At 41.1% G+C, this 14,069-nt stretch overlaps 1 protein-coding gene across 1 annotated transcript in view; it reads left to right on the forward strand.

Moving 5' to 3' along the window:
* Positions 1-14,069, forward strand: part of LOC149138853 (Metallopeptidase M24 family protein) — a 538,903-nt gene that overhangs the window by 44,787 nt on the left and 480,047 nt on the right. The window contains exon 3 of the mRNA XM_089448420.1: positions 11,809-11,869. Coding sequence (XP_089304546.1) covers positions 11,809-11,869 — 61 coding nt within the window. The remainder of the gene's footprint in view (positions 1-11,808; positions 11,870-14,069) is intronic.

Raw genomic sequence — 14,069 nt, forward strand, 5'->3', positions numbered from 1 at the left:
CTTGGGCATGCCATGTATCATCCTTCCTGTGACATGATTAGGGTGCCCAAGGATTCGTCCAAAGCAGGAAAATCATCAAAGAAAGACATCCTATTCAGATATACATGTAAATTATGTAGGATTTGTCAGGGTGAATTTAAGGATGCCTAGAGAAATGCTCGCTCCACCCTACAAGCATTGAGCTTAATGTTCAATGAAGAACTAGGGTTTCATTCTTCTAACGGAGTCACCAAGAATGATATATCAACGATGTCGTAAAGGAAACAAGGCACATGTCTCGTATCTCTGGCAACAACGCCAAAAATGTCACTGCTCAAACTAGCAGGGGTCCTAGGAGGGGTTCTTATAGAGCATTTAATAGGTCAAGTGGCAACAATGGAGCAATAGCCCACTGTCACCTCAGCTAAAGCTCCTTGCTCTTTACGAACTTTTATCGATGGGAGGAGCCCGGCATGAAGAAAATCACTAGAATGATGAGGTCAATAACGATGCACAATGTGAATTCTAAAGCCCATTCATAGGAGGCTCAGATAATAGGTTGCTTGTTTTAGAAGCAAAAGAAGGACTCTCCAAGAAAGGCTTGAGGGAAGGATGACCTCGAGCTTAGGAATATTAAAAAATGATGAATGCCTAAAATCAAAACTTCCAAAATCTCTCGCTTATGATTTATGTGTTTATACCATTGTTTTACAACCAGGCCGAGTTGACTCGGAAACGGCCTGGTCAAACCGAGCCGATAAAAAAATTTACGACCAGGCCAAGTAACCGGCTAGGTTGGCCGAGTCAACTATGACTCGGCCTAGTCATCCAATGACCAGGCCGAGTCATAGTTGACTCGGTCAACCAGGCCGAGTCCGTATTGACCAGGCCGGGTCAATGAAAACCGGCTGGGCAGGCATAAAAGACATAAAAAAAATTCATTTTTTTGGTATTTTTCAAATGTTTAATGGAGTTTAAGGATTCCAAACTGTTTAATGCAGTTTAAGTCACATATGTTTTAATATGGAATCGAAATCTGCCATATATAAAACTTTGAACAGACTAACCTTTGCTGAAGTAATCCTGTTGCAGACTAATTTGAGAAACCTATTATTTTCTGAGAAGTGTAATCTGAGATCAGATTTCTAAGATTTATTTGAATCTGATTGAAGGCTGTATTAAGGCATAATCCAGAGATCTGAAAGAAAAGAAAAGAAAAAGAGTTGAGGAGGTCTGTTGGACAGAATTCCTTCAGGACAGTTCTGGAGTTATCACTGAGGTCATTGTGAAGGAGCAATTTCATGAAGTAAAAAGCTAAAGCAGAAGTGTAGGCTGTTGAAGGCATTTGTGACCTCTTCTGAGATTGCAATCAGAGATACATCAGTGACAGAAGAAAATACATAGATGAGACTTCCCTAATTCACTGGCAAGAAGATCATTTTAAGGGCAGAACATTTGAGAGTCTGAACTAATTAGAGGCTCACTTTTCACATCAACGCTTTGAGTCTGGCACTATAGATCTGAAGCACACATCAGCAGTATCTTCAGTGGTCTTCAGAAGTGATTCTTAACTTAATATCACACCGTTTCTCAAGAAAAAAACAGTGAATAATAAACATAAAGAAAAAAAGAAAAATGAAATTATATATCAGACCACCTCTGCAAGCAGTCTATCATGCATGTGCCATGACACTTTGAAATATCACACCTGCAACATAAAGTAACATGTATAAGCTAATAAGAAGGCATAGTAGGTATTAAAAAAATGTTTACTGAAGTCAATATAACTAGATACAGACTGCCATGAAGACCTAAATTATCTTAAAATTGTCCCTGGTTGAGATTGATACGTAGGAAAGTGGAACGAAGCCTACTGGGCCTAGACTCAAGGTAAAACAACACCAACGGATCAAAAATACAATAAAGTTCTGAAATTATACTCAAAGAATTACCCAAACAAATTCCATTGGAAATTTGGAACACACAAAGGAATACAAATTGAAACCCTTACCTTGACACCTAGAGCTATTGTATATTTTTTTCACTGTTCTGATGATGATGATCCAGACTCCAGAGATTGGTCGAGATGATCTTGGCTCCTCTGGCAGTGGCTACTAGCCAGTAGTAGTGTAGCTGCTAGCAGTGCTGCAGTAGTACTAGTATTGGAGTCTGGTCACCATCACAGTTTACTTTTGTTGTAGAGGCCATTTCTAGCCTCCTTGGTTATTTGTATTTTGTTTTGAGTCTTTGATCATGTATGACAGTTGACTATGTATTGCCATTGGGTACCATTTTGATATAATGGATTGGTTCATGAGCCTACTTTGATCATATGTTGTCTTCCATCTATATTATAATGCTGTGTGTTTGGACTTTGGAAACATGAATGAAAATCTTTAAAATTATGTTTAACTTTAAAATATTTAAAATTATGTTTTTTTATAAAAAAAATAAATATTTAATGTATTTTTTACAACGACCGAGTCATTGAAATCGACTAGGCCGAGTCATTACCGAATCGGAGTCGATCCTCGGCCTGGTCGGAGTCGTAAAACACTGGTTTATACTAGGGTTCAAAGTGAGACAATGATGGTTCATTCAATGGAAAGATTTAATTAAAGTGTGAGCTTTGGGAGAAGGTAGGGTGACTTTCCATGAAAAACCTCGAGAGAAATATTATAAGAGACCAAGGGTTGAGAGATATACCGTGGAAAAGGCTCATCAAATGATCACCTATAGTTAAGAGAAAAGGTTCTGAATGATGAACTACAAAGTGCAAACCTTCAAGAAATCCCCAAGTCAAAGCAACTTCAAGGGTTCCCTCTTGGTGTGATAGCTAGGGCATCAATTTATTTGAAATTCCACCGTCGGAATTCGTTCAAAACTAGAGGATGCCTAGAGGAGACATAAATGAAGAAACTTGTCTGGACAAAATCCTAAAATTCCTCCTCCCTAAAATTTTGCACCAAGCCCTAGAAAATCTCCTTATCCTTAGGGGATGAAGAAAAGAGGTGAAAGAATGATATTTCGTCAAGTTAATGGGATCACCAAGGATCTAGGACTAGTGACTAGTTTATTGGGAGAATGGAGTCAAGAGTGAGATTGATTTAGGATCTTGTTCTATCAAGGAGCCTAATTGCAGCTTTGCATGCCCTAATAAAGCAACGACCCAGCTACAACAAGGATTTATACTTCGACATGTCAAATAATGGAATTTTAGGGTTAGGTTTTCAAAGACAACCCCTAGGAACATTCACTTTTTCTTGCCTAATGATTACCGCATGCAACAGATCAAGACTACCAAAGTGATTCAAGATTTTCGCATAATTTAGAGCACAAGCAACATCATGATGCAATATTCCATACATTAAACATATAATGAAAACTTCGCATAAAATAGAATCTTACATGGCAAAAAAATGTATATCCATCCATCACATTTGCAAGAGAGAAGCTCCAAAATAGAATAGCATTAACCCAAACATCAAAATGCATTAAAGAATCTCCAATTCATCCTTCAATAGCTATAGTGAAATTCCAAAATAAACAATGATCCAAATCCAAGTGATGATGAGTTACAAACGAGGCCTCACTGGTATTTATATGAGCCTCTAATAGTACAATGGGTCTAATTAGCCCAACAAACCCCTAAAAGTGTCTCTAATGTGCAAACTAACACCCTGATTGGTGACAAGCCCATCAAATAGCTCCATAACATGAAAAATAAGCCTCTCAGGAGGGCCGAAATGATGATACAATAGCTAGGAGGGCCGTTGAGGAGGCCTATGTCACAAGGTTCGTCGAACTTTCACTTTAAGGTTCGAATTTTGGCGAACCTTAAATTTTCAGGTTCGGCAAACCTCATCGAACCTCATAAAAAAATTCGAACTCAAACCGAACCTAATCATTGCCAAACTTGAATCTGAACCACGTGACATTGGAGGAGGCCTAGGGGAGTCCAATGTGTGCCAAGATGAATGAATGATCTCCAAACATAGCGATAAAGGGGGTGACCCCTTGATATCCATGCAAATGACCTGTGGTGCTCCCATGTGGCTATGGGGGGCACAAAACATCCTCATGGGTCTCCAAGTGGATCGAACAAGCCTATATGCCATATGTAAGGGCTAGAAGAATGATGAAAGCCCTCTCACTATCTCCCATGGTGGGACACATCCTCATCTGGGCCCTAGATCAACTGCCAAGTGTGTGGTGCAAGAGTGTAGCTTGCTAGGCAAGGTGGTCCAGGTGCATCATCATTGTCAAATAGGTGGAACACGAGCAAGTAATGAGTGGAACTGAAGGAACTCATGAAGTGGCAATCCGCTCTCTACTATGGTGGAGGTCCATGGCTCTCAATGCTGACCTTACAAATGCCCATATGACCCTCTAGAGGGCTTGGATCCCATATAGGGAGACCAAACCCAAGATGAAGACCCACTTGCAATCCTGTATAAGATTCAATGCATCCCCTCACCTTCTAGTACAACCAAATATTATTGCAATTGAGTAAATGAGCTTATAAATCATGGATATAAGTGAGCACTTCATAGTGGCATGCCCTTCCATAGTGGGCTTTAGAACGTACAAGTGTCTCCAAGTTCATGAAGAAGGTTAACCAAGGACCCTATTAAGTGGTTTCAGCCTCTTGGGGCAGTGGCATGTCCGTGGTAGATCCTTCAAATGTCAGGTGGTATGTGAAATAATAATGGAATGGAGTGGGGCATTAGGGGAATGCTCCAAGCCACATGCCACAGTACAAGGGTAGCTAAAATGGGTGAAGCCCACACTTCGTGTATATGAGTGTAGGAGGGAGCAATCATGGTACATGAGTTACCCCAACTATTGTTTTTCCACCCTTCTTCATATGCCTTTTTCATTTTATAAATTTTCTTTTTTAACTGCTCAGGGCTCGAGGGGATGAGAGCATGATATGTAGGATATAACAGTGAATACCCCCTTTAGGTGGGGCAGTTCATCACCCACCAGGGTTTGGGACAATCATGGGTTCCCTAATGATGAAAGGGGCCAATATGAAGGGCCTTAGGAACCGATGTGATGGCCATGATGATATGGGTAGAGCTCATGTCTGACTTTTGCTCACGTGCTAAATTTGTATGTCCCGACCATATTTTGCGTTTTATGGTACATTTCTTGTTGAGAGTGGCCAAATTATGCTTTTTCTTTTCCCTTTAGCTGCATCAACTTCCGAGGCATCATTCTAGGCCTGACCCAAGGTGTGGGCAGGGGGAGGAGGAGGCTATCTCCTTGTGGACCCAATGAACAAATGTGGACCCGGATGGGAAATAGGGCGAGTGGAGTTATAATGAGTGGAGGAGAGTGATGTATATGGTGTTGGGAAGCAGGACCGTACAACCAAAATCAGGATTTCCCATGTAGTGCCACCCCTAAATCTAGTAGCCAATAAAGGAGATCCCACAAGACTAGGATACAAGGTTAACCATCAAATTGGACAGAGGAGACAAGAGTACAAACCAAGGCCACTCTTTCCACTGAATCGCCCCCACTAATCCATGCCCAAACGTGTCTATGATAAGTAAACAAAAATACCCAACTACAGAATGAAAAGTCATACCTTCGGGGTTGGAAGGCCCACCTTCAAACATATGATCCTAACAGATAGGCGAGGGAGCATATGGCTAGCTCAAGTGGTAGAGATAGTGGCACATCGAGCTACCTGGTGGCTGCTGGTTGCCGGTTGACGATCATATAGGAGAAAAAATTTCTCCTATGGATACTACCCACAGGTGGTGGGTAACAGGGCCTCAAGTGGGTGTGGGGGCAATATGACATCCTCATGGGTCTCCAAGTGGATTGATAATGCCTGTAAACCATCTGTAAGGGCTAGGATGATGACATAAGCCTTCCCTTTGTCTCCTGCAATGAGACACTTCCTCATCTGGACCTTGAAACCCTTGTCAAGTGTGTGGTACAAGTGTGAAGCCAGCTAGGCATGGTGATCTAGGTGCATCATCCTCATCCAAAAGGTGGAACACGAGCAATCACTGAATGGTGTTGGGATCCATGAAGTACTCTCTGCTATGGTGGAGGCCCATGGCTCTCAACGTTCACCCTACAAGTGCCGGGATCCATGAAGTACTCTCTGCTATGGTGGAGGTCCATGGCTCTCAACGCTCACCCTGCAAGTGCCAGTGTGGCTCTCTGGAGGGCTTGAACCTCGTATAGGGAGACCAAACCCTAAATGGATACCCACCTGCAATCTTGCATAACATCCAATTCGTCCCCTTGCCCTCCAATACAACAAATCATTAGAATATCACGTAAAAGAGCTTACAAATCATTAAGTCAATTAGGCACTTCATGGTGGCATGCCCTTCCATAGTGGGCTTTAGCATGTACAAGTGTCTCCAAGCTTGATAAAGCGGTTAACCAAGGACCCTATTAGGTGGTTTCAGCCTTTAAAGGGGTTAGCATGTCCATTGTACATCCATTAAGTGGTAGATGGCAAGTGATATAATGATGGTATGAAGTGGGGATCAGGGGAAAGCTCTAAGCCACATGCCATGGTATAAGGGTAGCTATAATAAGGGAAGCCCACACTTGGGTATATGAGTGTAGGAGGGAGCAAATCGTGGTACATGAGTTACCCTGGCATTTGTTTTTCCACCATTCTTCATATGCCTTTTGCCTTTGATTGATTTTTCTTCATAACTACTCGGGGCTCTAGGGGATGAGAGCATGCAGTGTAGGATATAGCAGTAGATGCCCCCTTTTAAGGTGGGGCATCTTATTGCTCACTAGGGGTTGGGACAATCATGGGTTCCTTACTGTGAAGGGGGCTCATCTAGGGCTCATAGGAATCAGGGTGATGGCCATTAATAAGGGGTAGAGCTCATATTTGGCTTTTGCCCACGTGCTAAATTTGTACGTCCCGACCATCTTTTGAATTTTGTGGTACATTTCCTATTGAGAGAGGCCAAACTATGCTTTTCCTTTTCTTATTAGCTACATAAACCTCCAGGGCATCGTTCCAGGCTCGACCCAAAGTGTGGACAAAGGGAGGGGAGGCTAAACCTATGTGGATCCAGTGGACACATGTGGACCTGAATGCGAAAAGAAATGAATGGGTCTAAAATGAGCGGAGGGGAGTGATGTATATGGTGTCGGGAATCGGGACCACACAACCAAAATCGAGATTTCCCATGTAGTGCCAACCCTAAAGCTAATGGCTAGTAAAGGAGATCCCACAGGACTAGGACCCAAGGCTAACCATCAAATTGGGCAGAGGAGACAAGAGTACATACGTAGCCCACTCTTTTTGCCAAATCCCCCCAACGATTCATGCCCAAAAGTGTCCATGATAAGTAAGCAAAATTACTCAACTATACCAATGAAAAGCCATACCTTCGGGGTCAGGAAGCCCACCTTCAAACATACGATCATAATGGATGGGCGAGGGACCACATGGATGGCTCAGGTGGTAGAGATAGTGGCACATCAAGCTATCTAGTGGTTGCAAGGGGCTGCTGGCTACCGGCTGAGGACCATCTAGGAGAAATTTTCTCCTATGTATACTACCCATAGGTAGTGGGTAACAAAACCCAAACCAAGTAGGTATCCATCAATCCTAGAGTACCATCCGTGAAGCTTGCTTTAGCCCATAAAGGGTCTTCTTCAACCTGCATATGTGAGATTCTCTCTCATGCACCTCAAAGTCCTGAGGTTGCTCAATATACACCTCTTCCTTAATCACCCCACTGAGGAAGGCAGTCTTCACATCCATCTCATGTATCTTCCATTCCATCTCTGAATCAATGGAAATAATTGCCCTAATAGATGCATATATGGCAATAGGAGCAAATGTATTCTCATAGTCTACTTCCTCCTTGTAGGAGAACACTCTCACCACAAACCTTGCTTTGTGCTTCTCGATGTTGCCATTTGTTGCATGCTTGATCTTGTAAATCCATCGAGAAGTGACCATTAACTTCCCTTCAGGCCTCGACACTATCTCCAACACATCATTCTTCATGATGGAGCTATACTCCTCTCCACCATGGGATCCCTCTAGACTGGCTGATCTGCTGCCTCGTCGAAGTTAGAAGGCTCAGACTCATTGATGCCGCTTGTGAAGGCCAAGTAGCTAGAAAATTTGGCTAGTGGTCTACTTCCCTTGAAAGTGTTGCTAGGAGCATCCACATGCTCCTTAGTATCCCTCAAGCTCTGTTTGGCTCATCTTGACGGCCTCCTAATAGAGTTCGAAAGAGCCCCTTTCTCCTCCTGATATACAAGCTTTGCCCACGTTATTGGTGCTATTGGTCCCTGCTCAACCTTAGGAGCTATTAAATTTTGGTATGTTCTATGCTTAGAGCAATTTACTTAAATTTTCTTATTAGCCCAATATCAATATCCAGATTAGCAATCACATCAGCATGATAGTAAAATGCAGATAGAACATAAACATAAAACAATAGAAGACAAGCCAAGACAAGAGGACACAAGATGTGGCACCAGCCAGGGACAAACCCCAATGTGGGGAAACCCTTGATCAAATAATCTTATATTCTTCAATAGTTCAGCAGAGAGATAGAGATAGTACAAAGATTTAAAGTCAACATTGACTTGCCAAATAGGAGATCTGACATCAAAGATCTACACCATGAAGATGACACAATGAGGATGCAATTCTGACATCAAGGACTGCAGTTCTGAATACTGGTTAGGGCATATTTATCAGCCCTCAAAATCTGCCCAGATTGCCTTCAATTGATGTGGTTGTCCTCCAAGGGAAAGCTGTCCCCTTTGCTGTAATGCAGAGCAGCCTATTAGCCCTTAACAATAGCTCTGCCTTCCACAAGACCATCCTTCACTTACTGCATCACTGGTTAGGGCATCATGGTAAGCTGCAGCCTGCATCAGCCCTAAAGCATACACCCAAACAACCTTCTACCACTGCGGCTTAGTCCCTCTTCTTTGCTGCTGTCCTATGCAGGAGTATAGGGCTAACACCAGCCCTTATATTCATCCAACGCCCCACTGTTTAGGACTCGGCCTCCCTGCAATTCTTCGTGTGCTATCTGCTGTCAAAACAGGGATGAATATTATCTTAACTTAGCCACAACAGACTTGCAGCTTCCCTTTTCTAACTCGGCTCTCCTCCAAGAAGAAAACGCAGTCACAAACGATGCCTAAACAGTCCCTTAACCCATGCCTAGGAACAGCCTTCTTTCAAGCTGCCAACAGAATTATTCTAGCTGCGTTTGGGCTCCTTTTGCTGCGGCTTAGGGTCAGTCAATGGCTGTGTACTATGGCTCCTCAGATCAGCTGCCAAGTCTTTTTCCTTAGCTGTGTATTAGGCCTCCATTGACTGCAGCTTTAGGCCTCTTTAGGACTGCGGATTTAGGGCTCTCTTGACAGCAGATTAGGGCACCTTTAGGACTGCGGTTAGGGCCACCTTTTGACAGTGAAGGAGGACTTCCTTTTCTGCGTATAAGAGCTTCTCTGGACAGCAGATTGGAGCTCCTCTTGGTAGCGTATTAGAGCCTTCCTCAACTGCGGATATAGGCTTCCTCTAGACAGCGTATAGGAGCCTTCCTTTTGACTGCGGCTAGGGCACAACTGAACAGAACCTAGGACTCTCTTTGATGGCTCTTTCCACAACGTCTTCCTTGAGAGAAGACAAACCCAAAACATGTGGAGAGAGAGATCAAGTGAGATGTGTGTGTGACAAATGACTTGAGACCTCTTCTATCTATAATGCAACGTTGAGGTTGAGCTGGGGTTATTTGCTTGCTGGTTGACCTTGACAAATTGTCAAATAACACAGATAAATTCATATTTCCATAAATACATGTCGGAATCGGATGATCTTTAGATCAATCCTACACCTCTCGGAGAGAGGAATCCAAGAAAAATATGAGCTTCCATAGATAAGATGACCCACATGGAGTTTGGCCCTAGTTGCCAATTTTAACATTCTTGCTCCTAATCCTCTACCCTTGTTGGCTCTATGTCATGAGACCTCCTAAAGGTCCTGCCCTCCTTGAATTTGACATCCCGTCTGATGATGAATGTCCTCTATCCTGGAGTAGACCCTTTAGGCCTTTGAGACCTCACTGTAGCCCACAAAAATGCCCTTCTCTGATGATGGCTCCAGCTTAGTTCTCTTCTTTGTAGGAATGTGGACATAAACTAAATTGTCGAAGATGCGCAGATGACTCACCTTCGGTCTCTTCTATAAACATCTCCTCAGGAGTCTTGTCCTCCAATACCCTGTGAGGATTCCTGTTCTGCAAGTAAATAGTTGTATTGTAGGCCTCAACCCACAAAAACATAGGCTACTCCCAATATGGTCTTATTCTTCCTTTCTGCAACCCCATTCTGCTGAGGGTTTGTAAGGCACCGTGAGTTCCTTCTTGATCCCTACCTCGCTGCAGAAATCCTGAAACTCGTTGGGGGTATGCTAGCCCCCATTATCAGATCTCAGTAGTACGGATTGATAAGCATCAACGATGATTTTTCATCATCATAACCAGCATTGTTAAAAATAGCGTTGCCTTGACTTTCAAGCTCAGAGCACAATGTTGGGAGGCATAAATTTGGACACCACCGCCTCTCTAGGCACATACCCCATCCGGATGTTCACCAGGTATGTTCAGTTTGCTATGGGCATCAATCTGGTTAGTAGTTGTTTAGGACATGGTTATATTTACGACGTTTTTATGTAATATATACTTTGTTTTTGATGGAGATGTCTTATACAATTCTCATTAATGTATTTAAGATATGCATCCTTTTGGTCCCATTGATGACTTTTGGTCATTCTTGAACTTAATGCATTTTCTTTCTTTCTCACCCTTTTAAGATCTTGCTGAATAGGCATACTTCTGAATCATTTATGTTGTTTAATTGTATTCATCCACAGAAATGAACACGTTTTCTGCCATCCATGGTCCTAGTGATGGTCAATGTAATATTAATCAATGGTGGCTAAATCTACTGCGCTGTTCAGACCATTAGTTAAGTTTTGATCTTAGACAAAGTGTTTTTGGACCTAAACCATTCATTTGAATGTGCTTCTATTGTCTTTCTATATGTAAAGATCCCTTTGATAGGTGTCGATTCTGTTATATATGCATTTAGTGTTGATTGTGAATGGAACATGCAAATTAATTGCAGTGGGCTATGATATCTGAAGTAAGATAAATATGGGGAATGCTTTGTTAAGTGACTTTGAGTGCTTGATTAAATCTTGTTTCTTTGAATTGTTAAAACCACATATTTGTATGTCTAGGCATTATAAATTTATTTTTGACAACATGCATGGTTTTGATAGAAAAATGGTTTGGATGTAAAGCAGATTTAGCAGCTTTGCACTTTACCATGACATTGTTACTTTGGCAAGACTTTCCAATCACAATTTAATCAAACATGTAAAGCAGATTTAGCAGCCTTGCACTTTACTATGACATTGTTACTTTGGCAAGACTTTCCAATCACAATTTAATCAAGCAATGGGTCTGGCTTATTGGTAAGTTGTAAGGGTAATTGGTTGTACCCCTTGGAGTTTCGTTATTGTGATTTGGAGGGAAGGGGGATGGGAGGACGAAGCACCCTGTTCATTAACAACTAGACATTCAACTTTCTAAAATTATGTTTTTTTCTTTGCGAATTGTGCTCTTGATCTTCCTCTTATAATTTCATTTGAATTCAGAAACAAAATTTTATGTTCTATGTTGTATAATGGATTATATACTGTTTTGCATTTCTTATAAGTTTGTGAACTTGTAGTGGTGACATTGTTCCATGTTGATTTTTGACATCCTTAGCTATTTTTTAATTTTACAGGCAAGAGAGTTACTTCGCATATTTATTTGGTGTGAAGGAGCCGGGCTTCTATGGAGCCATGGTAAGTTCTCAGTTCCTCATGACACTTTCAACTAAAGTTGGACTCCTAATTTAGATATGTTTAGACAATTCATAAAGATCAGAGTCCCATATTTCATTTGACATAAAGCTTTTAGATACCTTTCTTTACTGATTTTTCAAGTAATTTATTTCTATGTAGTGATCATCAAGTAAATTGTTTCCTCTTTACAGAGGACCATCTTTTGTCACGAGATTCTGTAGCTAAAATTGGTGTGGATTTTATTTATTATTTATTTTTATTTGGAAATTCTATTTTTAATTTTATTTTTTCCTTTAATTTTTATTTTGTTACCTTTAAAAGTTTAATATTGAATCTCAAAGGATTGATTCAAGAGGAATAAGTCAGATGCTTTATCTTCTTTGGTCTTCACTTAAGGAATCTTAATCATATGATGTTATTGTTGTTATTGAAGGGCTATGTATTATTAAAATTGGATCTGAACAAGAACAATTGGCTATGCCATATGTTCTATGATGGTTGACAATGGCAAGGTTCAAGGGTACAGATGATGAAGAAGGTTGGCTTGTTGGCGTAAAGGGCCCTGTGCCATCATGGTCAATGTCCACCCTTGCATTATATTAAGTCACAAGGAAAATGCATGAAATGTAAAGTCTAGGCAAGATATTATTGTAAAGAAAAAAAGAACATGTATAAAAAAAAGATAAAACTTTCATGAGATCTCTTCCCCTATGCACGAAAAGACAAAAGGACAAGAAAGAAGAAAGAGGACAAACGAGCTTGGGAGAAGCTGAAGGTGTTAGAAAGCAGGACAATACTGAGAGTGGGGGGGTGGAGCAGTGAATCAGTATTGTGAGAACTTAAAACTTTCTTTCACAAAGTAAAGAACATTAAACACCGACAATCTCTTAACAACAATTCATGTAAGCATCATTATTAATCAACACAAGAAGCACATATGCAACACATAAAGACTTCAATCTTTTCTTCAATTGCTTTTACAAAGTCAATCTTCAACTTGCTGTTACATCAATTGGTAAGCTTCAACCTACTTGAGAGCTACAACCCGCAAACTATTTCAAGCTCCAACTTGCTGGTTTCTCAGGGTCCAACTTAAAGGAAGCTACTACTCCCTAATTTATCAGCTACTACTGAAATGAGCTACAACTCATGAGTTTATCGGCTACCACTGAAAGGAGCTACAACCCTTCATTTGCAAGCTACAACTTGCTAGACCTCCTCGGTTTCTCTTTCATTCATTTTTAAACTCAAATCATGAAGGCCTCCTCATAGAGCTAATGTGTGTTTCAATCACACACACACCAATCACCAATACCTTCAACAATCTCTCTTACAGCAATACACACCAATCACCATAAAACACCTTCGACAATATTCTTCTCTGATGTCTTGATCATCAATCTTCTTGCTGATTCAGTTTCTGCTGATAAAGAATAAGCGCTGATATTTTTAGTGATTTTAGTTAAGTTCAACTTAACAAATTCTTTGTTTTAACTTGCTTTTCTTTTATATTCCACTTTTGTCAACTTATCTTGATGTGTACATGCAGTCTTCAATATCTGCTTTGCTGTCCTGATATGAAAAACTGAATCAAACTTCTGTTTTCTTTAATTCTGGTATTTTTACAGTTTCTAGAAGAGGTTCTAGTTGCTGTTCTAACTTTAGTGTATTGCCATCTTTGGCATAATTGCCAAATACAACTTCCAACTCGTCCAAGCCCCTTTATGCTAAGCCCTTAGGCCTAAGCCTTGTAAATATATAAGCCCACAACGCTTTATATCTATGCTTGCAACTCTTTCAAATGTGCTCGAAGCACTTTGCTTTAAGCCCACAGGTCCACACATATAACCATAGTGCTTTACACAACCCGTAGGACCCAAGGCCTTGTTAAGTGCATATAGTGTATTTTAAGCCCATAGACCCCAGAAAAATTTAACACGAGAAACCTCCGCACAACACTGCTTGTTGGGCTCCTTGGTGTGCCTTCCGATGCTTAACAGGATGACAAACGACGACAAATTCTCTATTGATCAACTTTTGTTTGTCAGCCTTTTCTTTTCGCGAACAAATTAAACCTAGCTCCGAGCTCCCAGTCCTGGGATATGAAATTTCATGGCTGTAGACAAAAATATTCTCATCCGACGTTTGACTCGTGTTGATGTCATTTAGGCCACATGTCGCCTCTTGCTTGGTACACGTG

The sequence above is a fragment of the Pinus tabuliformis genome, chromosome X (genome assembly GCF_031772625.1).
Source record: "Pinus tabuliformis cultivar Carrire ecotype Pingquan chromosome X, CPIR1, whole genome shotgun sequence".
NCBI lineage: Eukaryota > Viridiplantae > Streptophyta > Pinopsida > Pinales > Pinaceae > Pinus > Pinus tabuliformis.